This window comes from Brienomyrus brachyistius, chromosome 14 (assembly GCF_023856365.1).
Source record: "Brienomyrus brachyistius isolate T26 chromosome 14, BBRACH_0.4, whole genome shotgun sequence".
Classification (NCBI taxonomy): Eukaryota; Metazoa; Chordata; class Actinopteri; order Osteoglossiformes; family Mormyridae; genus Brienomyrus; species Brienomyrus brachyistius.
The window spans coordinates 14,909,964-14,937,851 of record NC_064546.1 but is presented as its reverse complement, the minus strand read 5'-3'; the positions used below and the strand labels follow the sequence as shown (position 1 = coordinate 14,937,851).

At 49.0% G+C, this 27,888-nt stretch overlaps 1 protein-coding gene across 2 annotated transcripts in view; it reads right to left on the bottom strand.

The window, feature by feature from the left end:
• Nucleotides 1–788: 788 nt before the first annotated feature.
• The window catches only part of adck1 (aarF domain containing kinase 1), a 57,550-nt gene continuing 30,450 nt past the window's right edge, over nt 789–27,888 (bottom strand). For both annotated transcript variants that reach the window (XM_048974062.1, XM_048974063.1), the window contains 7 exons: nt 26,769–26,927; nt 26,166–26,324; nt 25,128–25,244; nt 17,295–17,444; nt 16,891–17,088; nt 5,107–5,300; nt 789–2,734 (listed from right to left, as the gene is read on the bottom strand). In XM_048974062.1, the coding sequence (XP_048830019.1) occupies nt 2,566–2,734; nt 5,107–5,300; nt 16,891–17,088; nt 17,295–17,444; nt 25,128–25,244; nt 26,166–26,324; nt 26,769–26,927 (1,146 nt within the window). In that variant the 3' untranslated portion in view covers nt 789–2,565. The remainder of the gene's footprint in view (nt 2,735–5,106; nt 5,301–16,890; nt 17,089–17,294; nt 17,445–25,127; nt 25,245–26,165; nt 26,325–26,768; nt 26,928–27,888) is intronic.

Here is a 27,888-nt window from a genome sequence, read left to right as displayed (position 1 = left end):
CCGCGGTATTTTTAACAGCATGGAGGAGATGCAGAATAATATGAACATGCAGACAGAGTACAGTGTACATCAGGTATATATGATGCATGATACTGAAGATGTCATAGTAAAGCCTTGCTTGATATCCTAGATCTAAAGTTAGCGTCAGATAAAAGATCATCCATCCATCCATCCATCCATCCCTCCCTCCCACAGGGGCAGCAGTCTGAGCAGAGATGCCTCCCTAGGCACCTCCACCATGAGGACACCCAAACATTAAAGCTAAACTGTTCACTTTTTGGTGTGATACACTCCTTTGCTTAGCAACCAGCGCATTATGTAGATGCATGGTAGTCTACCCAGTCACCCATGACCATCACAGCCAGGGGGAGCACAAGAAGCAGCTCTCATACGTACCTTCTGGGGGAGATCTATCCGTGCGACAGCACTGAGCACAGATACCAGAAAGGGACCTTAACTTGTCACATATCAGATAATCAGGATGAACTCAGTCTAAGAAACCCACTCGTGGCTTAGACATGGATAAGACTGACTGAGTGGTCCACTGTCAATGGTTCTTACTACCAATATATTCCATAGTTATAAAATCAACTGTAACATATAAACCAAATTATTCCTTTGATGTACTGACGGCATTCAGAGACCAGTATTGCTTGTGACATGCTAATTAAAACATTGATATAGCGATATGGTGACCACTGAATACTGTGTTTGGACTCACACACACACTGTCCAAGCAGGATCACGAGCACCCAGAGGAACTGCACAAAAGGCTTAATACTGCGTAATTGTTTGTTTACAATATTTATGCAATTACAATATATTTTCTTCAGGTAGCCGTTTCCAATAAAAGGGGCTGAATACGTTTGACATTTGGCAAAACAAAAACCCTGTCTTTGTGTAATCAGATGGCATCCACTGAAATCAATTATGCAAACCCTGGCCGTAGATCCTTAATAAGAAGGGCAGCTTAATACAGGGTGAATCAGGGAGAATTTGTGAGGCACAGAAGCGCACAGCCTCCTCTAGGCCTGGGAGAACCTAAAGAACTCCCAGCTTGAAAACGGCGCCATTACTTAGATGATTGCATTTGGCAGCTCTGGGGCCTGCACTTTGATCAAGATGGATGGGTTTTTTATTACACTCAGACATAGATCCAGCAGTCCCGCTGCGTTTGCCTACAGAGGTCGAGTCTAATTAAGACGAGAAGACACCGATAAAGGCCCTCACGAGCCAGGCATAATGATGCAGACGTCCAGGGGGTCAGAAAGGGAGACCTGGGAGTGACGATGCAGACGTCCAGGGGTGCCGAGAGGGACAGGCGGGGCTGACGGTCTGGGAGGTCAGCGACGGAGACCCAGGGTGATGGTGCAGACATCCGGGGAGGGGTCAGGGAGGGAGACCTGGGCTGACGATGCAGAAATCTGGGGGGGTTAGAGAGGTAGCCCTGGGGGTGACGATGCAGACATCTGGGGGGTCAGAGAGGGAGACCTGGGCTGACGATGCAGACGTCCGGGGAGGGGTCAAAGAGGGAGACCTGGGCTGACGATGCAGACGCCCGGGGAGGGGTCAAAGAGGGAGACCTGGGCTGACGATGCAGACGCCCGGGGAGGGGTCAAAGAGGGAGACCTGGGCTGACGATGCAGACGTCCGGGGAGGGGTCAGAGAGGGAGACCTGGGCTGACGATGCAGATGTCTGGGGGGGGGTCAGAGAGGGAGTAGTTTAAAAGCCCTGCGATCTTGCAGTGGTGACCCATCACATAATCATCAGACTGACTGACGCAGTCAAAGCTTGGTCAAAGTAGCCTTTGTACAGCTTGTATAACTGGACTTTCTGGTCTGGATTCTAACTACAGGAAGTGACATCATGGCACTACATCAGGTATAACGGAATTCTAGTCAAATGATGTCTCTGCACCCGGCAAGCAAACTCCACACAGCTGTATAAACACAAGCAGCTAAGCGGCCTGAAAGCTCCATTTCACTTTTTTCCCAGTACACACAAGCACCAAGCTTTTTTCAGGACCCATTATCAGCACAATGGTCTACATCTCCCTCCCATTCACATTCAAAAGAGCACCAACAACTAATGGAAAGACATTGTGACAGCTTCAAGTAAATAAAAACAGACAATTATTTAGAGATCAGTAAAATCATGAGTCATCACTCTTCCAGGTTCAACAGGCAGGGATAAAACACTTTTTGGCTTACAGAATATTTTCTACAAAAGTCAATTAAGGTAAGCAAAGGAACCAGAGGGAGATGGAGGACTGATGTGAATGGAAAACTGGGGTGGACCGAGGGAGGTTGGGAGCAGACAGAGGTGGAAAGTTCAGGATCAGAACGTCCAATGAAACAATATTTTGTTTCCACCAACAAGGAAATAAAAAAGCTATTCTTCCACGACAATAAACAAACAGTAGATGTTCACATTTCCTCATGTCTTCCATAGAATCCAACTCTTCGATGTGCGTGACGCTTGGTGGAGATGACAATGGCCTTTTGTCATAATAAAGCCTCAGTCTTCTTCCACCTTCAGTTATGTGCTACAGTCAGCATGGAGGATCACTGTGCAAATTGGAGACAGCTGACCAGGTTTCCTATCCAGCTGCTCAACATGGAAGCCTTCATCCATAGGAAGAGTTCATACAGGTTGATCTGCCACAGAGTGAGAACCTCGGACAGGAAGATCTGCAGCCAGCGAGGGTTAGATCTGGCTTCACTTCTGCCATGCCTGCAATGGAGGGATTAGTGGTTAGGAAGAGAGAGATACTTACAAAGAGTTTCCATCAAATGCCTCAGAACACTTGTATGGATGCAGGTTTTTACTGATTTCAGAATTACCAGCAGCAAAATACCTACATCCAACACAGCAGCAATTCATCACAAGTCATTTATTTTGATGAGCTACCCAGCAAGCTAAAAGCACAAAAAGCCTGGGAACATTCACTGTACAGGAGTGCTTCCAACGCACCGTAAAAGGGGTGTATAATGAGGTAAATGAGCGTAGCAGCTGAATGCTCTCACTGCGGCCGGGGGGGGGGGGGGGGGGGGGAGGTGGTGGTGGTTGCTGAGGAGCACTGCAACACCCAGGAAAGCACTGCTGCCTTGAACCAGCGAACAGCACAGAAATCGTGTTCATCTCTGCCGATTTTCAAACAGCAGAGTGCCTGCCGGAACCGCCGGGTCTGACAATGCACACGTCTGTCAGGGATCTCCAAAAACACGAGGCTGGAGGAGGAGGCGGCCGTGTTTCCCGTCTGTGCGACATGCAGCGCTTTGTTATACAATGAGAGGAATAACGGAGGACGTGGGAAGGGATGCCTGATGAGATGAGTTGCGAGACAACATGCTCGATCCACACATGCTTGAGAAAGACTCTGGTGGGTTATAGTTTACTAAAGTAGTTTAAAAAGAGCATTGATACAGGCCCATGGAGACACCATCAAAGACCTCTAGCAACGAGGAGAAAGACTAACTCTACCCTGGCTACCCAGCAGATAATACAACAAACATGACTTTCCATAAAGACCCCTTCCTTGTGTTAACTGTCCCTGCTCTGTATGGTGTGGACGAATAATATTCTCCTCACTCTGTACATTGTGTATGAGTAGAGTTCTACTCAGTCTGTACGTTGTGTATGAGCAGAGTTATCTTTGATCTCTGGAGCATGCAGTGAAGTGGGCCTTTGCAGTGCAGTGCTCTGTGCATTAAAACATTTACCGCTAATCAGCATTTTGAGAGTGGCTGAAAGAAGAAACACTAAAGAGCTTGTTCAATAGATGTACTGCAAGTTTATCTGATAAAATGCTTAGTGCCCACAGAACTCAGGCCAAAACTCTTTTCGGCTAAGAGGGATGGTGCCCGGGTTGGGTTGTTTTCAGACCGAGCAAATGAAAGAATTCTACCGGGAGATGGAGGTTTGCTCACAGTGGTGTTACACATGTCTTTGGAATGATCAAGACGCTGACAAATATGCGAGTAAGACAGAAGGCCGGGGGAATCGGGTGGATGGGGGGGTCCTCTATGCTGTCAGCCAGCCAGCGTTGCTTAGCTCATGGTTGTCTCCTGTCTCAATAGAGGTGCTGGTGCAGGCAGAAGGTCACTAATACGTCTTACAGGACAATATAAACACCGCCTGCCTCAGTCTGGGTCCTAATGATTTTTTCGGAGACAGCGCACTTCATTAAAATGCGATCCATACACTACTAGAAAAGGACAGCACAGTCATGGAGTTCATTCCCCTGCAAAACCTGCGAGTCGAAAGGCAGGGGGCCTTTCCATCTCATCTGAAGAACCACATCGCAGGTCTATCATCTCCGTTGTCTACACGGGTCCTGCTGTGAGTTCGCTGAAGAAGCGTTTCAGGCAGGTCCTGAGGGCCCTGCCCTTGGGGAGGTCGTTGACCAGGAGCAATGGCAGGGAAGCCCAGCTGATCATCCCCCAGCACTGACGTACAGCTCTGTCTTTTTTGCCCCTACGTCCGTTCTAACAGGTAGCACAGTGACTTGGCAGAGGAGTCCGAGAAGACCAGTGTGAGTCTGCTAAACACTGCCAACTCTATCCACTACACAAGGACATGCTGTTCAGGTGTGACTGCAAACGGCCTTTAGCGTCTGACTGTGCAATAGCATTCTGTGTGTGTGTGTGAGGGGGCACAAACTGAGAAAGTCTGACAAGCATAAACCATTGTCTGTATTTCCCCTCAAAATAGAAGCCTACTCCAGATTTAGGTATGCCGTTATAATTATGAGGTCATTAACTGCAATGGAAAAGTGTCAGACACACAAGTGAATGAGCGGGTGAGTTAGTGATTGAATGAGTGAGTGAATAGTTAATGAATTAGCCAATGAGTGAGTGAATGAGTGAGAAAACGAATGAATGAGCGAATGAGTGTGTTAGTAAGTGAATGAGTGAAGTGAATGAATTACTGAATTGAGGAATGAGTGAACAAATGAGTAAGCAAATGAGTAAGTGAACGAGTGAGTACCCTGCGACTGCATTCCCACCTACGCCCTACACCACATTTGGCTCCCTTCCTCAAGCCACGTCTATAACACATAAAACAAAACCCGCCAGAACACGCGGCCGTGCTCCCCTCCCCACCTGGACAGGGCGCGCACGCAGCAACGGGACATATTCAGGAAGGAGCTGGCACTGGCGCGAGTCTGCAGGACCGTTTCGATGCCTCGCAGAAGGTCGTTGGTCTTCAGAAGCAGCAGCATTTGCCGGGGAACCTTGTTGAGGAGATCGCTGATCTGGGGCAGGTAGCGAGCGGCGTTAGCACGGATCTCCGTGTCCTGCGCAGTAACATGGAGAGACAACGTCAGTGTAACTCGCAGAAAGGTTCTAGGATTTCAATGTCCATCCAGCTGCAACCAGCAATAAGGGACCCAAAGACGGCTGCAGTGAGGGAGGTCAACACCCATAAAAACATGGCATGCGAGTGAGGCAAGGCCTTTCGCTGTCTCAGTACCCACGATGCTTTGGGCACTGACCTCAAGAGCATCGCGATTCTTCATGCTTGTGTAACCTGAGCTCAACATTTAGGTCCAGCAGGATGTGTGGGGCCGGGTCTGAAGAAGGGATTTAGGCCTCAGAAATAAAGATCTTATTTGCGTTCCCGCGAGTGGATTTAATTTCTCACCATCATCGGCTTAGGTAGAGCCAACAGCATAATTCTCTCAGCTGGACTCTCTGTCACATTGCATTTCAGGCGCGTGGGGCGATCCACCCATCCTGTCAAGCGGCCATCAGCAGAGAAGCTCGGGAAACAGTGCCTACCCAGTAATAGAACACCAGTCAGCCTCGTACGACATCCATTTTCTCGTTTACTCTTTCTGTCACAGCCTCCACTACTCTGGCCAGGCAACAACAGCAGCTTTAGTAGACAACAGGCAGACGGGGAGCCCACGGCTGCCTCAGAGGAGATTTGCTTCAGGGCCTTATCTGTGTGTCAACCCAACCCGAGATTGCAAGTGGCTCTCACAGCAGGCCAGCTAGTGGCCCCTACTCCTGTCCACCTCCTCGTCTGTGACACACTTTAGCTACACCCATGTACACACAGGGCCCTCGTCTCAAACCAACACAGGATCTGCTCATGATTCTTGCCATCTGGTTCTACTCAATCTACTTCCGGCTTGGAGATCTTGGTCCTGGTGATTCCACACTAGGTGGTGGTCAGTGTCTGCAACAGGATAAATCTGATGGCCAGAGTGTTGATGGGTTATGGAAGGTGGGGGTGGTGGCAATAGTCGTCAACCACGGGAGGGGAGCCCACTTGTCTGCAAGGGTCTGCCTTGGAAACCTCAATGTATGGCACAGCTCCTTGGCTTACACAGACGTCATCAAAACACTCACTAAGGACTGATCATCAACAGGCAGTAGTAGAAAGGAAACAAAGGAAAGACAAGCAGCTGGACAGAAATGGGCCGTGCTGTCTGTTACAGATGAGAATCAAACACGGCACATTGTTCTTATTGAGGATCAGAGACAATGGCAGAAGATGATGAACCACATGCGGCAAGGTAGGTGTAACGTGCGGTAAGAGGATTAAGCCAAAATAAGCCACCAACAAGCTAGAGACGAGCTGTTGGCTCCACGCCCAACCTATAGTAACCACACTGGTCGAAGAGGACAGAGTAAAACACTACTGACTGATGCCTGATCACCACTAATAAAAGCGACCATCACATGTAAAAGCAGCTGACACAGTTAAAAGAAAAGAATTCAAACCAACCAAGAGCTTGTGCGTCTCCCCTGACATTGTACGCTGAAGGTGACGCAAAGCCTTGTGTTTAGGACAACCCTGCAGCCATAATGCCTCAAACTGATAACGCGGGTCTTCCAGAGAGCACAATCAATTAAGAACTTCCGGGAAAGTGATTAGTCAGCTGGCATCTACCCACAGACCGACAGCCTTGTATTACACAAGCTACTTCTACAGCTAACTATACTCGTGGGCCGGTAAAAAGAGTGCGGCAAATCAAAGTGCAATTACTGTAGAGAACGCTACTTCTGAGAAACACACCCAGAATGAACGCTCCTTTAAACGGCTACCATGAAAATCAGGAAATAGCTTAGAGATTCACACTCCAAGGGCTGGCTCCGCGTGCAATCCCAGAAGGCACTTTGGCATCAAGCTCAGGTCTGACAGCACGGGGATTTTTAAACGAGCTGTAATTTAATAACTACGATTTCTGTCCTATAACTAAAAAACATCGAGCAGCTACCTTATGTTTATGCTAATCCCTAAAGCTCCGTTTATATGATTTCAGCAGGGAGATTAGAGGGTAAGTGGATTCCAGTACTGCAGTGCTTGTGTGGGACGCAGGAGGCTCTGAGCAAGAACAGCCAAAAACTAGAGGAGAAATTCCACATGACCTCTGACCCTGCCCTCAGCCCTGAGCAATCGAGCATCGACTCTCCAGGCAGGAAGTGTAGCCTAACCCCAACCTGAACACTGCCCTCCACATCAATCTCCATGCCGCGCCTGCGTCACGTCCTGACAGCTCTGCCGCACTTTCCGCAGAGGCAGGCTGCCGTATGACCGGTGTCAGAAATTGTTTCGTTCCTTTTTAATTATTATTTTTTTTTTAAACCATCAAAGGAACACACAAGCCCCCTGAAAGCACCCCCTCCCCCCCCCCCCCGCCAGTCTGACGAACTGGCATCTCTGCTCTATTTCGGGACGCGACAGAGCAGAGAGCACGTGGAGACGTAGGCGAGGGATTAGCGATGCGCAGGATTTCCGCCGTGACACTATGACTACAGGTGACACGCAAAGAGCTTTTCTGCGTTCGGGCTGGACACAGAAAGGTTCTAGAAGCATCTCCTGCATATGTCCAGGGGAGGAAGCAGATATAAGGGTCCTCTGTGATCTGCCTCATATTTTTAACACACGTAACATGTTATCATAATCATAATACATTATTGCATTGTATTTACTTAATAGATACTTTCATGTAAAGATATATATATATATATACATTTTTTTGAGAAAGCAGAGTCCCTGGAGCAATTGAGGGTTAAGGGCCTTGACTCAACGGCCCAATGGTGAAATCCTATGCCAGCACCAGGAACTGAACTGGTGACCTTCTGATTGCAACCACAGCGCCCTAATCCGCTGAGCCACATGCTGGCCCTATTGTCTGCCAAAATGTTCAGAAGAGCAGCCACAATGCCTGCAGATGGAGTCTAAGTTAAACCAAAAAATCCCCACCCATGTTACGTGACTGACTCAAAATAAGGAGTGCGCTGTAGGTGAGCACCGGGTCGCCGGCTCTCCGTGCCAGGCATCCATCACCCCGTCCCCACGGTGTGGCTTCTCCAGGGTGTTGATCAGCCCTGGCATCACAGCAAACAACCCACTGTAATCTTTCCCCTGGGACAGACATGAGGGTAGTAAGCTGGGTATCTATCCATCCCCCATGCAGACACCTTTAGCGTACGGAGAGACTGGAAGGTTCCTCAGGCAGGTCTCGACTGCTGGGAGCAGCGCCTGATGTGCAACGTCACGGTGAAGAGTAAAGTGCTCCGAGAACAATCAGAGAAAGAGGGAGTGTCAAAATACACAAGAAGGGTGGGAAAATTGCTGAGACTAAAAAAACGATTCATCACTTCAGTTCTGTCAAAACAATAATATTATCATAAGAAGAAAGGATAAAATAAATATAGCCTTCAGTTGGGCATTGAAGTACAGGATTACTTTGCACTGCACCTGAGCATCACACTGCTGTTTTGGAGTTAGGGTTTAGGGTACAGCTTATTGACAGGAAACAGTGACGAGCCCATGAGACTGTAATTAATCCTCCTTGGCCAGTATTAATTGCAGCAATTGCATTCAGGGCACTGGGGAAATGTAATGCCGGGTATTAAGCTGCAGACGACAGCCCAGACTGACGACCCGCCAACTCAAAGCCGTCACAGCGGTTAGTCGCGAGGCTGTCAGATGTAGTCCTCAAACGGGTTCCAGCCACAAGGGGGCACTCCACCAAATGGCCCCAGACACACTAGCACCCATAATGGGCCACCTGTAGAGAGAGAGAGAGAGATGCTGCTAGACAAGAGCAGCGATTCCCAATCCACTCCTCAGGGACGCACAGACAGTCCATGTTTTTGCTTAACGGGAGCTGGGAGGGAGCAAAAATGTGGACCGGCTGTGGGTCCCCGAGGACCGGATTGGGAAATCTGAATCATGACAAGGAGCAACGTAAGTGTACCATCTGAGAGAGTGTCCCAGAAGGCCATGCCAAAATGGTGGCAGAGAGTCCTCCATTTCCAGGAGAATCCAGGACAGCCCACTGCAACTAAATTATAAAATAAGTTATTTATTTTCCTTTACAGCGGGCGGGGTACTGGGGTAGGAAGGGTTAAATGCACAGGTGTCTGGATTCGGTGCTGTTCCTGGCCTGGAGGGTCTTCATTTCCACTTGGCATTCTTTGGTTCAAAGCACAGTGGCTACATTTTCATTTTAGAATAAACTCAATTTCAGATAACCGCGCCAGACCAACAATGCGGATGCGATTGCCCGTCGCACGCCACCTCCAGAGGCAAAGGTGTCTTCTTAACACGACGTCTGCTTTCTTCTCCATCAAGCCCACAGAGATAAAAAGGAGCAGGGGGGTGGACACATTGAGGAGACAGCAGGCCAACGCCCCCCAGGCAGATGTGAGGAGGCGAGGCAGTCTCCCTGTCACACCCCACCACGCCGGTCCAGCCTGACTGCTTTGGGGGGGGGGGGAACTGACAGCCTAGGGTGAGAACATTCCAGGAGGGATATACAGGCCAGTGTGCAAATGGCGGAGGGATCATCAAGCACCTCCATACTGCCTCCTGTCACAGAGAGAGACATAACCCACACTCTGAGCTGCCATGCAAGTGATCATACTCCATACTGTCATTGACATTGCCATACTCCACACTATCAGGGAAGTGACCATAATTCATACTGCTAGAAACACAGCCATATCCACACTCCAAGCTGTTGTGGAAGTGACCATACTCCATACTGTCAGTCACAGCTATACTCCACACTCCAGACTATAAAGACGAGACCGTAATCCACACTCTGAGCTGTCATGTAAGTGACCAAACTCCATACTGTCAGTCACAGCTATACTCCACACTCCAAACTATGAAGACGAGACCGTAATCCACACTCTGAGCTGTCATGTAAGTGACCATACTGTCAGTCACAGCTATACTCCACACTCCAGACTATGAAGACGAGACCGTAATCCACACTATGAGCTGTCATGTAAGTGACCATACTCCATGCTCTCTTAGATGGGCAGAGTGTGGCTCAGAGGGCTAACACTCCGTGCCTGTGATTGGAAGAGTATCAGTTTGAGCCAGGCCTTGGCAGAATAGTCACATGTCTGAGGGCCTTTGAGCTCCATGGACACTGCTGCAAATGGCTGCCAAACTTGCTCTTGTCTGTGTGCCATGGAGACCAAGATGGGGTAGGCGAAAAGAGAATTTCCCCGCAGGGATCAATTAAGTGGCATTATAATAATAATAATAACAACAATAACAATAATTATTATTACATAGCCACACTCTACACTCTAAGCTGTCGTGGAAGTGACCGTACTCCATACCAACGATGGGCAATCTTATCCGCGAAGGGTCGGTGTGTATGCAGGTTTTTCGGATGACCGTTAGGTCAGGTGTTCAAACCCAGGTGTGAGAACTCTTTTACAAATCAGTCCTGTAATTAGTCACGCAGCCATAATCCATACACTTAGCTATCATGGAAGTGACCATACTCGATAGAGTGGGCTATCACAAAAGTGACCACACTCGATAGACTGGGCTATCACAGAAGTGACCATACTCCATACACTGGGCGATCACGGAAGTGACCATACTCCATACCATCACACAATCATACTCACTGTCATATACATCCATCCATTTTCCAAACCGCTTATCCTACTGGGTCGCGGGGGGTCCGGAGCCTATCCCGGAAGCTACGGACACAAGGCGGGGAACAACCCAGGATGGGGGGCCGGCCCATCACAGGGCACTGTCATATACATCTCAAGCATAAAACATTACATGAACCAGGCAACCAAAACACACATGGAGTCGCTGTGGAGCTCACAAAGACGCCACTATATGTCGCTTTTAAGTGCTATGTTATATTTAGTGGTATTCTCCCCCCGGTTATGAAAACACATTTAAAATGAACACTGAATGACAGAGCCTGAAAGGGCAGGCGAATCAAAGGCAGAGCCTGTGATGCACGGTAACGTTACTGCTTAGAGCCACTGGAATATCAGGCGGCTCTCGTCTGCTGCTCCAGGTTTCTCAGCATCACCTCCCACGTGTCCCACCGCCCCCCCCCTGCACCTAGATGCAGGCCCGCCCCCCCATTCACCTCCACAGCGCAGGGGCTCCCTCTGATTCCAGTCCGCCCATGCATGCGGGGCCCCCTGCGGTGGGACACGGCCGCTTATTCTCAGCTGCATCCCAGGCTTGCAGATGTGGCAGATAGAAGCACTGCGTGCTGTGGGTGTGAAGTGACCCCCACACAGAGGCTAATGTGAACACACCTCTTCCTCCACAGCACACCACAGTCAACAAAACAGGTCAGTGGGGAGCAGCCTTGTCATATAACGTTTCCCAAGCATTGCCACACGAAGGAATGGCGTGTCCAGAGAGCAAATATTTCTATATCCTACTTTTTACAGAAACAGAACCACAAGAGTCCTGAGTAAATATTTCCATATGCCGGTTTTTATTGGAGCAGAACCAACAGAGTTGGTTTATGCATGTCCGTAAAGAACAACTCCACCTATGCTCACTATGACTACCACAACATCTGTTAATATGCGATTAAACATCTGGATGTTATTGCAACGTTCAGAAAACTGCCATACAGCTACGCAACTTCAGAAAACCATTGAAGGCAATCATTATGAATGAAAAAGCAAAGAATGTTTCATTACTGCCACAGTTTATGAGTGTTGTGAATGTGTTATAATAGTATTATGTTGGTATCGCATAATTAGACAACTTTTAACAGCATGGGCTGTTAATCTTACTAAGAGGTCCCACCATTTAAGTAAAAACAACCTGTGCTGTCTAGGTCATTTCACCGCCTAGAGCCTGCAGGTTTCCACTGACAATTTAACAACCCTTGAACCTCAGGATACACTTTCAGCAGGAGCCAAACGCGTGTGTCAATGGGCGTCACTGGTGAAGGTCACGACTCTGATATTCACACAGGGTGAGAAGCAACTGAAGGCTCCATTGGGACAGGAACATACCAGGCCGCATCTCAACAGCCTCGACTCAATCTGAGGGCAGCCGAAGGAACCCGGCATTACACGAGGCGCCCCCCCTCTTTACAGCTGCAGCCTAGTGGGCCTCAACATGGACAAACGGCACTGTGCTGCTGGAAAATTCTGTTGCAATACTTGCTTTTGGTGGTGAGCTCCACATCCTACTGCACAAAGTGGGCGTCGGGGCAGAGTGCATAATGAAAGGTTGAGCATTGCGCTATTTCGAGCACATTACACTCCAGGCCAGACCCAACACAATGCCATTAACGTCTAAATGCCGCGTCTGATACTTACCTGCTAGCATGTCTGCTTCCCATATTTCTACTGCTGCCATGAACATAAGGCCCCGGGGGCTCAGTGCATGCTGGGAAAACAACAGCTGACAAGTCGGCTGCGGTGCTAAAGCCCAGAGGACTCGGAGGAACTGGACAGAGCCCCGCGAGAGACACCCTGGACCAGAGGTGCACAGTTCAGGTCCAGAAATTAAAAATCCAGACTAAGTTGTTTCAACCAACCAGTGGAGTATAAAGAGTTACAACCAACTGGTTGGTTGAAACAAAATCTTAGTCTGTAATTTTACTTTCTGGACTGTACTTTTACATTCTTCTGAACCCCCTTTGCCCTGGACTGCTTTCCCTTCATTTTGGACCTACCTTGCAGGTTTGAGTCTTCATACCCGAGGAGAGCTACCAAGTGAGCTTGTCATTTAGATCAAGCAGCCCAGCTCCGGCACTTGATATGACAAAATGAGCTCAGTGAGTATCCTGCTGATCTTCTGAAATCACGGAAATGGAATATTTTAATACTGATGTTACACAGCATACAGCTATGAATCCTAATAGCATAAGTGCGATGGCGGAATGCAGCAGAAAGCTCTCCACAGCAGGGTATGAGGGTCTCTTCACTGTACCCAGCCCACGTAGGAGAACCTGGCAGTCTGAGAGGAACCTCCACAAGGGATACACTCCCCCACATGCAACATCACACTATAGGCAGTCCACTGAGAACTTGGGAGAGACTTGTCTAAGAACGTCTTGCTCAATAAAAGCAGCGATAAGACAACCAAGACCAAGGTGGATGATTAAAATGTGTGTCAAGACATACAAATGTGTGAGAGAGATACATACCTCAAGGTGTCATTGTTCTGGGAGGGTGCAGGGATAGGGGGGGGTTACAACAAGGTCCCCCACACACATACTAACAGCCGTATGAAAAATGGTGACCTTAAACCAAGCTCAGCATGATAGGGAATCAAGGCTATAGGCTTAGTCTCAACATTGGTAGGGACCAAATCAGCCCTGAACCCCCCCACCCCCCTAAACGCACACAATATTCCCAGAATATTGGTAGGGTCATGTCCCTCCCCCCTCCAAACCCAAATCTACGCCCTTAGGAAAAACCTACCTGTGAAGCATCTACTACAACGCAGAATGCTCTCATCAGCCACAATAATTTATCGCAAGTCTGTCAAAGTCCAAATCAATCAACACGTAAGACTTAAGGCTGATTTACACTTCAACAGTGAATATGCCGCGAGTACAGTGGAGCCCAGAGTGCGCCTCCCCAGAAATGAAGGCACACGTTGCAAATCAACTGTGATTTGTCCACTTGGTAGCATCGTGCTTCTTCCCGCACAAATGTTTTGTTGTTGTTTCTTTGTGGCTGGGGGTATTTTAGTGGAGGACAAGTCGTGTTTATTACGTTGCTGGCCGGCTGTTTTTTCCCCATGGCTGTAGCCATTCACCTTGTTAAAAAACATGATTGCAGCCGTTCACACTAGAGCTACACAATACCGGAAAATTTCGGATACCGCAATGTGATAGATATTGATATTTTGGTAGATATTGAGATATTTATAAAGCAAAAAAGGAGTTTAAAATACGTAAATATTTCACGAACTCATCTACGAGCGATTTAAACAGGAAGGGTGATTATGATTGGCTTTGAGAGAGCATGAAGAGTTCGTGCAAAAGCGGCAGGGATAGACTCTCAACTGATTTTTAAATACTACATAATCTTGAAAAGAAATAATGATTAAAACTGTATGTTTCTAATGATAGAGTAGAAATGTTTTAGCAAAGAGCACCGTGCTCAGCCAACTCGGCTAACAGTTCAATAAAGCCACTGGTTGTCAGGAGCACAGTAACTGAACCTGCCCAGTGTCACTCTGGCCTCCAGGAGGCGGGAGGAGGACGATATAGCGAGGACCCCCAAGTGGGTCTGCAGGGTGCAAGTGATCAGCGCCTGCCTGTTGAAGCCCATTGCCCAAGATTTCCTGCAGATGCTTAAATGGTTATTGGCTAATTGAACACATCATTGTTTGGTTAAACGATGCTAGTAGGTAAGGTTTTGTTACTTATAGAACGAAGTTCAAATCGCAAACCATCAAACTGCGACTTAATGACACTGATTATCGGAGACGTGATTTCACATCGGCCAAAGTCTTTTGTTCCCAAAAACATTTCCAATACCCACCGAAGACACATGCACCACTATTGTAAAACGTCGCCACTACAGAGAGGTCTCTTTTCAAGCAAATATTAAAAGGAGACAAGCAAACCAGGAGTGAAAAGAGAACATTATGGTTCCGAGCTGTGAACTCAGATACTGGGGCTTGCAGCATGATGAGTGAGGTAAGGGAAAGGGCAATCAGACCAGCTGACTCAATGCAACATCCTGCTCCAGTAGGTATCAAAATCAGTTCACCAGTTCAAACCTTGTCCTCCAATCTATACTGGGCCCTTGAGCGAAGCCCCTGACCCCTGAAATGCTTCTGAGGTTCTTGGTCTCCAAGCTTCGCTCTCAACTGCATATAAGCCTTTGTATCCTCAAAAGGAGAGAAAGGCGGGATATATCAAAAGGAGAGAAAGGCGGGATATATCAAAAGGAGCATAACAGAAATATATGTATGGCTTCCTGCTGCTGACTGCTCAGAGACACAGAGACAAGCTGCAGTGACAATGCTGGGGTTCTGGTCCGAATGGGCTCTAACCCAGCCGCTCAGTTTCCACCCATTCCCATTACTACACACCACATAACAATATGCCTTTATGGCTTCTTTCTTATGTAAATTAGACAGCATCCTTAAGAATGTCACAGCTGTACATTGAGAAGCAGCCATTATAACTGGCTGTAATTACCCAGGGCCAGGCCACTTCTAAACAGGCCCATAATTTGAGGTAGCATTGGTAGCGAGCTGGCTGCTTGCCTTCCAGTTGGCAGAGAAAGAAGGTGACAAGCAATCAGTCCAGCTAGGGCAATGGCCTTGCAGGTGTCACGTTACAGCCACTGTAGCTTAAGCGGGTATGAAAGGGTTAGCCAATGACATAAAATGAGCATTTAACCAAGCCGTGATTAATTGAGCAATTAATGAAAAGTTCTGCGATTTCAAAAGGGAGCTCTGTATATTATAGAACATCTAACATGCACTCTGAATAATCCGGTGAGGTTTGAGGCAGTGGATACTCAGTCAGACAGTAAGATTAGAGGCAGTAGAAGCCAAGTAAGCCAGCATGGTTAGAGGCAGCAGATACTCAGTAAGTCAGTGAGGTTAGAGGCAGCATATCCTTACACCTTAAAAGAGGGGGTGGGCAATCTTATCCAGAAAGAGCTGTTGTGTATGCGGGTTTTCTCTGCAACTGATTGCGACTGCAAACTCACACCTGGGTTTGAACAGCTGACCTAAAGGTTATCCCAAAAACCTACATATATACTGGGCCATCGTGGATAAGACTGCCCACCCCTGCCTTAAAAGGACAGAGCTGGGCTACGTACGAAGTGAGCTTCAAGAGCCTTCCCATTGTCCTGAGAGCACACCTCAGCATGGCTTTCCCATTGTCCTGAGAGCACACCTCAGCATGGCTTTCCCATTGTCCTGAGAGCACACCTCAGCATGGCTTTCCCCAGCAGCCAGGGATTCCTCAGAGTCACAGAAGCTTTGTGTGGCGGCCAATGTCCTCTCTGGACTACTGAGGGCAACAGGCTGTTAAAGAAAAAAGGCCCATGGATGGAATAACTTATGAATAGCCATCGCTGAGCCTTCCTGGTACCTGTGCCGGTTCAGTGACGTCCCAGAGAAGGGCTGTGACCGTCCAGGCCTGGCTCAGCCACGGAGTGTGTGCTCAGCCACAGAGCAGCGACCGAAAGCGCGCAGGTTGCGCAATGGATGTAAAAATAGAGCACAGATGGTCCTCCCCCCAGCCCAGCACAGGGGGAGCCTCCAGGCCGGTACCAGCACCACTCACGCGTGCGCTTGAGTCACACGCAGCCCACCGGCCCATCCCCCAATGCCCAGCCCCCGCCCTGGCAGACAGAACCAATCACAGAGGGGGTCACTTACGCCCCCGTCTTTCCACCAGGACGTGAAGCGGGGGCTTTCTGCGCACGAAAACAGACAGGAACAGCAAACAGGTACGTTCTGGAGGTGCAGAGGGTACGTGGTGACCATCAGCAGAAGACGCTTTGGCCATAAAGGCACTGATATCACCAAGGCAGCGGGCACCTGCTGAAGCTTGTGCATCCAGAGCAGACGTCTCGCAGATCACAGGAGACTGACACACGTGTAACCCTGCATACGGGAGCAGCAGCAGAGGGCCATACCTCCAAGCTCGTCACGGCGGTCTGGCTGATGCCAGCATTGAGGGAGGCCCAGGAACGCCCGGTGAGCACACAGGCGAAGAGCGGGAACATGTCTCCAGCTCCCAAGCGGCGGCTGTACCGCTCAACGCCCTTCATGTCTGCTTTCATCAAGGCTCGCCACAGCCGACAGTAGTCCAGACGGAAGGCCTGCTTGAGAACCTTAGAGAGAGAGATGCACACCAGAGAGTCACCATCAAGCCGTAGACCACGCTGCTCAGCCCAAAGTGGCACCCTGACCGCACTCAAGTTTGTGCTTACAGTGATCTCCAACCCAGCAGCTGAAGACTCCTAACTGATCTGGGATCAGTAGTGCAAGGAGTGGATACGCTTATCCCGGCAAGTACCGCAGGCCAGTGAGGTCTCACCTGATAGAGGCCATGGTCAAGCAGCACTATTTCACTCCTCTTGCTTCTGGGGCACTTCCGGACCAGGACGTTACCAGGGTGAGGATCACAGTGCACAAAACCATGGACAAATATCATCTCGCTGTACATCTTTCCCAGGTTCCTCGATATCTGTGGGAAACACAGACTGTAACTGTGCATGCTGACATGACCTCAACTGCATCATTGCAAACACATAATATCCGCAATCCACAATCTCCAGTGGGAGCAGGGATGCCCACGAAGGGGAGCTCACTGGGGGCTTCTCGCCCTGCTGATGGATACGAGATCTCCTCTTGGAAAGTCAGTCATCCGGTGGGGTGGATTCATGGTAAAAACCCCTCATGTGAGAAAATCCAGCATTTGGGGAAGGTGCACCAATAGCAAACACCCCGGTCCACTTACGTTTAACATATTTCGCAGATGTTTTTGTTCAAAGCTACAGTATATAGAAATCAGGCAAACGGCACATTGCAAACATACATGCTGTCAAGAAGTTCACCAGGCATAGGTGCAAGTAAGCTGAGTTTCCCAATGTATGCCCAGGTACAAGTGTAAGCAGTACTGCTACAAATCAACTACACAACTACTTCTAACAAAGCAAGAACCTAATAAGGGCCAGATGTACAACATAAGAACATTCAGGGAACATAAAGGGCTACTGTATGCAGAAGGATATTTTCCGGGTGGCATCCAAATGACAGGGACCAACATGCGGAGCTGCTTTGATTGCACACTGTAGCTCTCAAGCTCATTAAACCCACATGATGACTCCGCTGTACTCAACAGTGAGGCAGCAGCATCGCTATAAATGCTAATAAGTGGTTCGCGCTGTGATCTCGGTGTCCGACTGCCTGACTCACGTACACGCTTCTCTGCATTCGAAAGGACAGCTATCCATGGCTATGCGGCTTGACTGACGCCACTTCATTTTAAACGACCTCTAATGAAACGACGAGCGGCCTAAGGGCTGTCAGGAGGCGCAGTGTTTCATGCTCGGCGAAGAAACCTGGCACAGAAACCTCACCGTCAGTGGCAATGGAAATGTACTTCCGTTTCTCGCGTCTTCAAAAGCTTCCCCATTCATTGCGTCTACAGCCTTCCTCTTTGCACAGGAAGTGTGACAGTCTGACCAGCCACATGTGAGGTGAGCTGCCCGCTAATTAGCTTCATTGCTGGTTTTCATGTTATTTATCGTAACCATATAAAGCAAAAATCGAGCAAATGAATCAGCAGAAAAGCGAACGCACTTGAAGGTCTCTGTTTAATCTGCTCCAGTCGTCCGCTGTCACTAATCAATACCGAGCTAGACAAAGAGAAGCTCTTTTTAGGTGGGGCAGCAGTAACCCTAATGATCTCCTTTCAGGAACTGGCATGTGGGCAGCTGACTAAGCTGATCTTCAACCCGATAACACCTATGGATTGCTAGCATACCCCCCCCCCCCCCCCCCCCGCTTTTGAGAGGTCACATATGCGATCATTCATGAAGAGCTGCCCTCAAAAATAGCCTACGAGACCACAGCTGGACAGGCGCATACTAAAGCTGATGGACTTCACAGTCTTCCTGGAGTGTCTGTTGGCATGGAACAGCTCCTCACAGACAGCGTGAAGACGATGACCTTCGTGTCCAGAGGGGCTCAGTCTTAATCTCCTGTCCCAACAACCCATTCCGCACAGGCTGTTCCTCCTTTATCGGGTTCCTCTCCTCGAACCACCCAGACACTGAAAATCGTTTGGATGGGACTGCTTGGCGTCCAATGTGCCCAGCCAGGGAGAATTCTCCAGCCCGCAGCTGCATTTTAAAGCTGAACATTCCTAACTCGACTGCCTTGCCCTGTAGGTGCAACATCTCAAAGCCTCATTCGTCCACAGACACTCATGATCCACACATGAATCTCACACTATTGGTGATCTGCAATGAACAGCATCACTACCCTGATGTGGTGGAGTGGCTCAGCTAAGCCTCTTTTCCTGTGATCAGAAGGTTGCTAGTTCAAGCCTGGGTTTGGCATATCTGCAAGTCCCTCAGCAAGGTTCTTGACCCCCAGCACCCTGTGTGCCTCAACAGGTGGCTGTCCACCTACAGAGAGCAAGTTGGGGGAGGCATAAAGATTATTACCCCACAGAGATTAATTACTTACATGACTGTTACAGTACCATATTATCACACATATTATTCACAGTCAATGTGCTGCAATCCTCCAGTATCCCATGCTGCCCTGGATTCTCACAGATAGCCCCGCCTCCTCTCAGGGTCCCACTCTAACCATATAAGGTTAAACATTTGTACTGTCATTCCTTGCTACAAGTACCACATTCCTGTGAGTCTGGAAGAAAAGGTCAGGACATTTTTCACACAGACAGCTTAATAAACTTTCTGCATTGATTCACCGTACTGTATTTTTGCAGTGCATGACCAGGAAATTATATATCGGAAAGTCATAAAGTGCGGTAATGTATGAGAAAATCCTTCTGGACCTTCACGTGAAAGATCAGGCAGAAGCTGCAGCAGGTCCAGGATGCCTCTGTGGTGATACCGAGGTACCATGAGGCCTGCTGTGTACTTGGGTCAATCAAAACCCCAGAGGGTCAGACAGGAAATAATAGGAATTATCTGCTGTCCTGCATTAGAATAGTGTTTCCCAATACTTCCCTGGGGGACCCACAGCCGGTCCATGTTTTTGCTCCCTCCGAGTTTCCTGTCAGACAGTCCACATTTTTGCTCCCTCCCAGCTCCCTGCCAGGAACTGAGAGGGAGTAAAAACGCGGACTGTCTGCAGGTCCCCAAGTCCCGGGATGGTAAACACTGCATTAGAAGGTGAGGAGCTCTGAGCAGAGCTGGTAGCATGCTAGCCTGAACTCTGCAAACAAGAAGTGAGTCCCGTGAGCCACCACGACAACTCGTAAGGGGCTCCGCTCTGTGTAAGACTGGGCTGGTTAGAGATTACGCCGATGATTCACTCCGATCTGTCGGCTCTGGCAGGCTCTGGGCCAGAAGGCCCTCTGCAGGACCACACTCAGACTAAGAGAGCTCATAGACAGAACAGACCAACAGCGCCATGGGGGGGGGCAAGGGAGGATTAGTGATAGGGGTACCCAGAGCCAGGCAAGGCTGCGGGGCACCCTACTGCAGGGATCCTATTGTGGCTGCAGCTTTGCTGGCCGGACACTCGCTGTACTCCTGGGACCTGTATGAGGAGCTCGTGTGGGATGAGCATGGGGGGGGTCGAGACAGCACCGATAGGGAGAGGGAGCCCCCTGAACCGGTGCTAAGCACTATTTAAAAGTGTCATTGTCCCCCACACTAATTCCAGACAGTGAGGCTGAGGGAATCTCCACTGTTGCACAGAGTGGAGAGGTACTCCTTAAGAGGCAAAACTCCCAGTACGAGAGGCAGAACGTAAAAGTAACAGAGCTGGGTACTGCGACCAATCAGAGACCGGAGGGCCCGGTGTGCAAATGATATGCACACCAGCAGACAGGACGCTAGGGCTCAGCAGAGGCCCACATATCCGCCGCTCTCACACGTTCGCTTAAACGGCAGCTCTCGTGCAGATGCTGCTGTCATTTCATAATTCTCTGCATTTTCTGAGGAGGACTCCATTTATCAAGCCTGATATCCATCTCATCAGCTGTCTAATAACTCTCATTTCCCACAACTAATGCCGCTGCACCTGATAAAAGAGTGACACAGGACGGCCGTTTACGTGCTTGGGGAGTAAACGGCGTCGCGATGACAGCGCAAGGGGGCCTGGCAGGATGGCCCGACGGCCTTCAGCTGCCGTGCTCCGCGACAGCGGTCTTTAATCTTAGAGACTTACGGTGATCACACTCGTGCAGTGAACACGGCCTCTGTGATGCACAGGATCTTGGGGAAAGAGAGACGAGCATTGCTGGGTTTCAGTCAAGATGTGTGCTTTTATATAGTAAGGAGCCCTGTATCACAGTTAGGGTTTGAGTAGGAAGGCCGTGGTACAGCAAGGGTTAGAGCAAAGAGATCCGTAGTACAGCAATAGGTATACGAGGTCAGAGGTCAGAAGTAGGGATGGTCCAATCATTGATTTTCTGTTGTTATTTCTGTTATTAGCATCGGGCGAAAATAAGACCAATTTCTTTTGTTCTGTAAGGGGAAGGTGTGACCTCCAGAAAAGGTTATTCATCATGACGTGGATCTATCTTCAATGCAAATTCAACCAAGGGAACTGAGTTAGTAAAATCAGAAATATTAAAGTTAAATCTTTCAAATTTTAAAGAATTTATGCAGAAGCGTTGTGGAGCTGCGCTGTCACGGTTTGATACAACCGTGGTAGAGCCATGTGCTTGAAGTTCGTCACTGGTAGATGGTATCGTGGCTCTAAATGAGCCAGCAGACATTTGATATCCACACCTTGTACAACCGACAGCGGCTGGCTGTCCAACCCAATAAAGTATTATTTAGCTGCGATACGTTTCGCGTTCTTACTTTCCATACCGTAGGGCTTGACTTTTTTCCACTGTTGTCGTTCAGGGTGGTTGCACAAGAGCTGGTTTGCTAGTCACAGCAGCCTTAGTTAGCATTTGCAAGTTTTTCAAAGTCTGCATTTCAGGTGTTGATTGAGGCTTGCAGTGTTTTTTTTATTATTATTATCCCCCACAAGCAATTTCTTACCTCACTGCATATTTGTCATCTTTAGTAGAGACATGATAAAACCGGCGGAGTGGTGAGGACATGTGCATTCTGACTCTACAGCGTTTGCCTTATGTTTTTCTCAATGTCAGACCCGTGTCCAGCCGATCGGGGTCCACGTCAGAGTCGTGTCCAGCCGGCTGGGGTCCATGTCAGAACTGCGTTAATCCCCCATCTCGTATGCAGACACGCTGCATCACTGCACAGCTGTGGGAGGCCAGCGTACCCACAAAGACTGGCCAATGAGGTGCCAATTCAGCACACATAGGCTGGTTTTAGCTAATAGCATTTTTATTTATCACCAAAAAAAAAACTGCTTTGTCACCCACTCCAATCTAATAAAATTTGTCTAAACATAAGAGTTGGGATTAGCACACTAAAATTTCACAGGACGAATGTCCCCGAAGAACGTTCTCCTGTTTAGCGCTGGGCTATTTAGAAGTGGCTGGGCCAGGAAGCTGTGACGGGCTCCTGCGTGGACAGGGGCCATATCACGCCATGCTCAGCAAACGCTGGAAGCCTGTTGGCTGCTGTCAAACGTGCACGTTGTAGCTCATTACCTTCAGCTAAAAGCAGAGCCTACATCTTATTTATGGATCATATTTAAGCATTTCTGTAACACGACAATATTCTGTTTTCGAAACATTCTATTGATGTACTTTATTTTTTTACACTACGTTTAATTGTTTGCACTATGCGTACTGCCTTTACATCTTGTCTGTTTGGCACTATACCTATGCTCCTCTGTGCAATATGTTCTGTTGTATGCAACAGAATTTCCTGGGATCAAATAAAGTCCATCTTAATCTTGGCACAATGACTTGCAGGATTCAGTTACAGATGTATCGACGTGAAAGTGGCACTTTTTGCATTAATTCAGGGTTCCGCTTGACTGGGGTCTTGAATCCATGGGGCACGACTCACATTCCATACGGGACTGGCTATGGGTTACGCCTCGCACACAGCGGGGCTCAGGTCACAGCCATGTTCCCCTGAATGGACACCTCTTCTGTGCCAGGTGTAGGTGGGGCATGAGCTGCTATATCAGCACGTGTCGCTGGGCACCGGGAAACAGCTTTGGCTCCACCTCCGTGCAGCCTGACGAGAAACCTACAGGAAACGTCTCCAAAACCCGACCGGGCTCTGGTTCCTTTCCATCCGTGCGACTCCCCCTCTTCCCGGACCTTTCCAAAAGCGGTGCACGGATGTCAGATTCAACATGGCGTCTCTTATCAGTATCACAGGTTGAAGGGGAATAAAACACAGCCCAAAAACGTGAGCAATTAAGCTGAATGAGACCAACAGGAAAGGAACTCAGGTGGCAGTAAATCAGGAGGCAGCAGCCAATCAGAGGCTGCCTGGGTGCCTTTGTCCTGGGCGCGACCCCAAGGTCCCGCATCCGTGCTTACATCCAGCTGAATACTGCAATCTGCCCTATTCTCTAGCACATCCTGCTCAGGAGCTGCCACTCGGAGGAACCACAGATGCTGGGCAATTCAGGATGTTTCTGTTGCTCGCTGGCTACCTATTAAAGACATCTGGCAGCTGTTGGAGAGGGGGATTATTTCAACCGAGCTTTAAAAAAGCAAAACGTGATTGAAGTAGAGCGAAACTGAGAGCGTCAGCCGGCCTCGCCTCATGCCCAACAAGATCCAGGCCGTTTTGAGACCCGTGACACCGAGGTGCGGGGCGGCTGGGAAGGGACGCCGACTAATTACACTCATTCAGAGAAAAGGTACATGACCAAAAGGCATGCTATGTTAAAGGAAGCCTTTCATCTCCTTTGCCGCATGGGAAACCGCTGTCATACAGGCCAATAGCTCACATAATGCCAGCAAACAGCAGCCTGCTCACTTGCACATCTCTACATTATATTTATTTACCTTTTAGTCATTTATCCAAAGCAACATACATTTTCTTGAGAAAGCAGGGTCAGCGAGTACATGAAGTGAGTGGGAAGGCCTCACCAGTGAACTCACTGAGCCAACCCAGGGATGTGAACCAGCAACCTTCTGATCATGGGAGCAACAGGACGAGCCACACAAAGGCAAATGGATCTCAGCTGGCTGAAAACACACATGATTGGTGTGGCGTTTAGCTAAAATCACACTGTTAATTTACAGAGTGGACCCATCAAATCGACCCTGACACCTCCCCCCTCCAGGTCTCTAGAAGCCAAGACGAAATCACTCGATTTCAAAGCTACTCCAGGGCCAGGTTTAAAAAGCACAAAATTTAGTCTCTGATTCTTTTCTTGCAGCCAAAATGAGGCTAAATATTTAGGTTGACATTCATTACAAACGGCAAATCTTAAGTAAGACTCTACAGAAGGGCTCGCTTACCGTAGCCCTACAGGATTAAGCAGCTCTGTTGTCCCACATGACAGCAACACTCTGATGTTGAACACCTTTTCAAACGTAATACATCAGCCAGCCTCCCAATTGGCGACGCAGGGTCACGGCGGGTCGAGGAGTTAAAATGACCCCTTCTCTCTGAGCGGAGGTATGGACTGACAAGACTGAAATGTGGGATGCGGACGGTCACTGCAGGGAGGACTATGCTCTCTCCCTACCAAAGACACACAGAAGTAAGTGAGACAGTTGATAAAGGCCATTAGTTACGAGGAGGCGGCTGGCCTCGAGAGGGCCCCAGACTAAGCGTAGAGGCAGAGCAGTCTTTCATGGGTGAGACGCAGGACAAGCGATCATGTCAACTCACTGCCCCCCACATCTACACGGGACACACACAAAGCACAGCTCAAGGCTCAAAGGACACAATCGACCAGTCAATAATCCATTAACATCATAGGATCTGAACTGCCTGGAAGCACAAGGACTGATCACTGGCAGCCGGATTAAGTCTGTCTGTGTTAATCAAACCTCTTTAAATACCCAGGGTCTTGATTATGATTAACTGGCTTCCTGACCTCGGAATTAAGCAGATTTATGGCGATAAACACACTTAATATGCCTCAGTCCATGTTTACTGAACAGCAGAAGAAATCGGCTTGGATGGAGATCCTCACACAAGCATTCATCTGCAAGTCGTGGGCTGGGGGGGGGGGGGGGGGGGGGGGGGGGGCGGGAAATGATGTTAGCAAATCAGGAAGTCTGAGAGCAACTTTGGGTTCCGGCTCCCCCCTACCTCACCTCATTAACGTCGACGCTGTGTCGTCTCATGTACTCCCGGTCATTGACCTGCCCCCCCTCCATAAAGTCCATGGTCAGGATGCGTTTGGTGGACAGATCCCAGTGGATCTTAGGAACCTGGAGAAACAGAAGCCCAGTGAACAGTCCCGAACAGTGCAGAGCCGCTACCGTCCCTTCCTGAACAGTGCAGTGCCGCTCCTGTCCCTTCCTGAACAGTGCAGTGCCACTCCTGTCCCTTTCTGTACAGGCAGTGGCCCTATGTCCCTTCCTGAACAGTGCAGTGCTGCTCTTGTCCCTTCCTGAACAGTGCAGTGCTGCCCTTGTCCCTTCCTGAACGGTGCAGTGCTGCTCCTCTTCCTTACTGAACAATGCAGTGCTGCTCCTCTCCCTTCGTAATTATGGATGTTTCATTCTGTTTATTTTTCCATTTCACAGTATTACTTATGCTGCACTGCTAACTGATTTAACATAGCTAATCGCGTGTTAAGAACAGCGATCTGTGGATTTAAGTCAGGTAAGCAAGGTATTTTGTATTCGTCACAATTAAGGGGGATTTACTTAGCAGCTGGCAGATTATTTGTCATGTGAACTCTTTCAGGGAAAGGAGGACACAGGTGACTTCCTGTCTAGGTAGGGGTGGACGAGCCCAGTACACACACACACACACACGTAGGGTATACCTATCCTTATGGGGCCCGCTCATTCACTTCTATGGGAAAAATGCTAACACTTACTGCTAAGGCTCCTGATGCAAGATGCCTTAACATTACAAGAGCCGTGTCTCCCTCCTTGGAGGCAAAGTTGTGTTTCTGTTTTTTTGTTAATGTTCAGTAGGAAACCCAACCTAGGATTAGACAAGCCGAGGATTTCGAGTTATCTGGCACTCCAACTTCATACCGCTGTTCACTCAATCACAGGTGAGAATTCCTTATAGGTTGTTAGGCTCCTCACAGGACCACTGCAGCAGACATGGAGTCTGCTCCCTTAGTGACCAAGACCCAGGAGAATACGGTCACCAGTGAGCTGCAGCTGATGTACCTTCAGGAACTTGAAGTCCTTGAGCAGCTCTGCCACCTTCTCAGCATTACGGCCTTCGTTCAGGAAGTCCAGCTCCAAAGGCATATTCTTCTTGGCCTCTTCTACCAGCCACATGAACGAGAAATCAGGAAAGAGCCACTTCACTGCCTTGAGGAGCACCTGCAAGGCACACACTGGATCTGTTAAAGCAGGTAAGCTAAGGACACAGCTGTGGTGAGAACAGTGAACCAAAATGTACCAGGGTAGAGCAGAAACTCAAGTATCAGGTTCGGGTAAACCTAAACGTCCAATAAGAACGTTTCAAGTTTTACCGTCACATGTATTATGAGGAACACTGAAGTTCTTATGCTGAATGTGCAGGGGAGGCTACAGGTGGATGGGAGGACAACAGGACAAAGCAATGTGTAATACAGGGCAAATTGCAGGGCAGTGAGAGATAAGACCAAAACGGTGCAACGTGGGAAGTGAAACAATAACTATGCAATAAACAGGTGGTGCACAGGGGATGTACAAATACCCACAGCAGTGGCACATCACTGCTACATTACTGATATGTAATGATCAGCATGGAGAGGTTCAGTAACACTGGATTCCTGGATGTACCTCTATTACAACGATGTCCCGAGAGCTCTGCGCCTGCACCTTGGGGTGCTGCACCTTGATGGCCACCGTCCTCCCATCATGCAGCAGGGCCTTGTGCACCTGGGCCAGGGAGGCCGCACCCTGGGGGGTGTCCTCAAAGCTGGCAAACAGCTGGCTGATCTGGTCAGGGGGGAAAGAGGCCAGCGGGCGTTAACTCTAATAAACGGAGCATTTGCGTGTCGTGTGATATTATCAGGGACAAGACAGAAAGAGCTCACAGGGCATTTTCAAGTACACGATTAATACAGCAGCACCATTAAAAGGCAAATTGCAGGGCTTGTGTCTATGTTTTATGCATGCAAAAAAAATGGCAAGACTCATCTGAGATGAGGCAAAGTTAATGGGCTCCGACGTGAGCGTGGTCTCCACGCCGACTACATACATGGCTAATTTCCCCATTTGTATTCCGACCTTATTTAGATGGCTTTATTTTCCAGCACAAAATAGCCAACAGGATTTTCTAGCCGGGGGGCTGGGGTTGTGGCTCAGCGGTTTAAGGTAATCTTGCCCATGCCTGGAAGGCAGAAGCATTCAAATCTTGTGGTGGAGGAATAACTGTACCACCGTCGGGCCCTCAGGCGAGGCCCTTAACCCCATTTGCCCCCTAGACGCCAGCTGACCCCGCTCTCTGATCCTCTCTCGTACGTCTCTGGACAAAAGCGCCTGCTAAATGTACTGCAGTGCCTTTAGTGGTGACAAGACGGCAGGTCCAGAAAAGATCTTACGAGACGACCGACAGGCCACAGGGAGCATCACCCCAGCGCGGCCCCTTATTTCTGCTTCACAAAGCAGCCTGATAACAGAAATTCTGCATCCTCTTCCACTTTTCTCTGGAAGGTAAAGTCAAAGTCGAAGCCGTGTGACGTACGCGTGGCTGTTCGCGTGGGCGGCCTGCTCTTCGCAGAGCTGCTAGAATTTCCTGCTCCGACGGCCGTCGAGCCACTTCACGGTTGCCATGTGAAACAGGAGTAGCTCCTCACAGACGATTCCCTGGCCCAGGGCTCCCGCTCTGCCACCTCAGCAGAGGGACATGTTGGCCCACCATCTGCTGTTTGCCCTCCCTCCTTCGCCAGTCCACCTG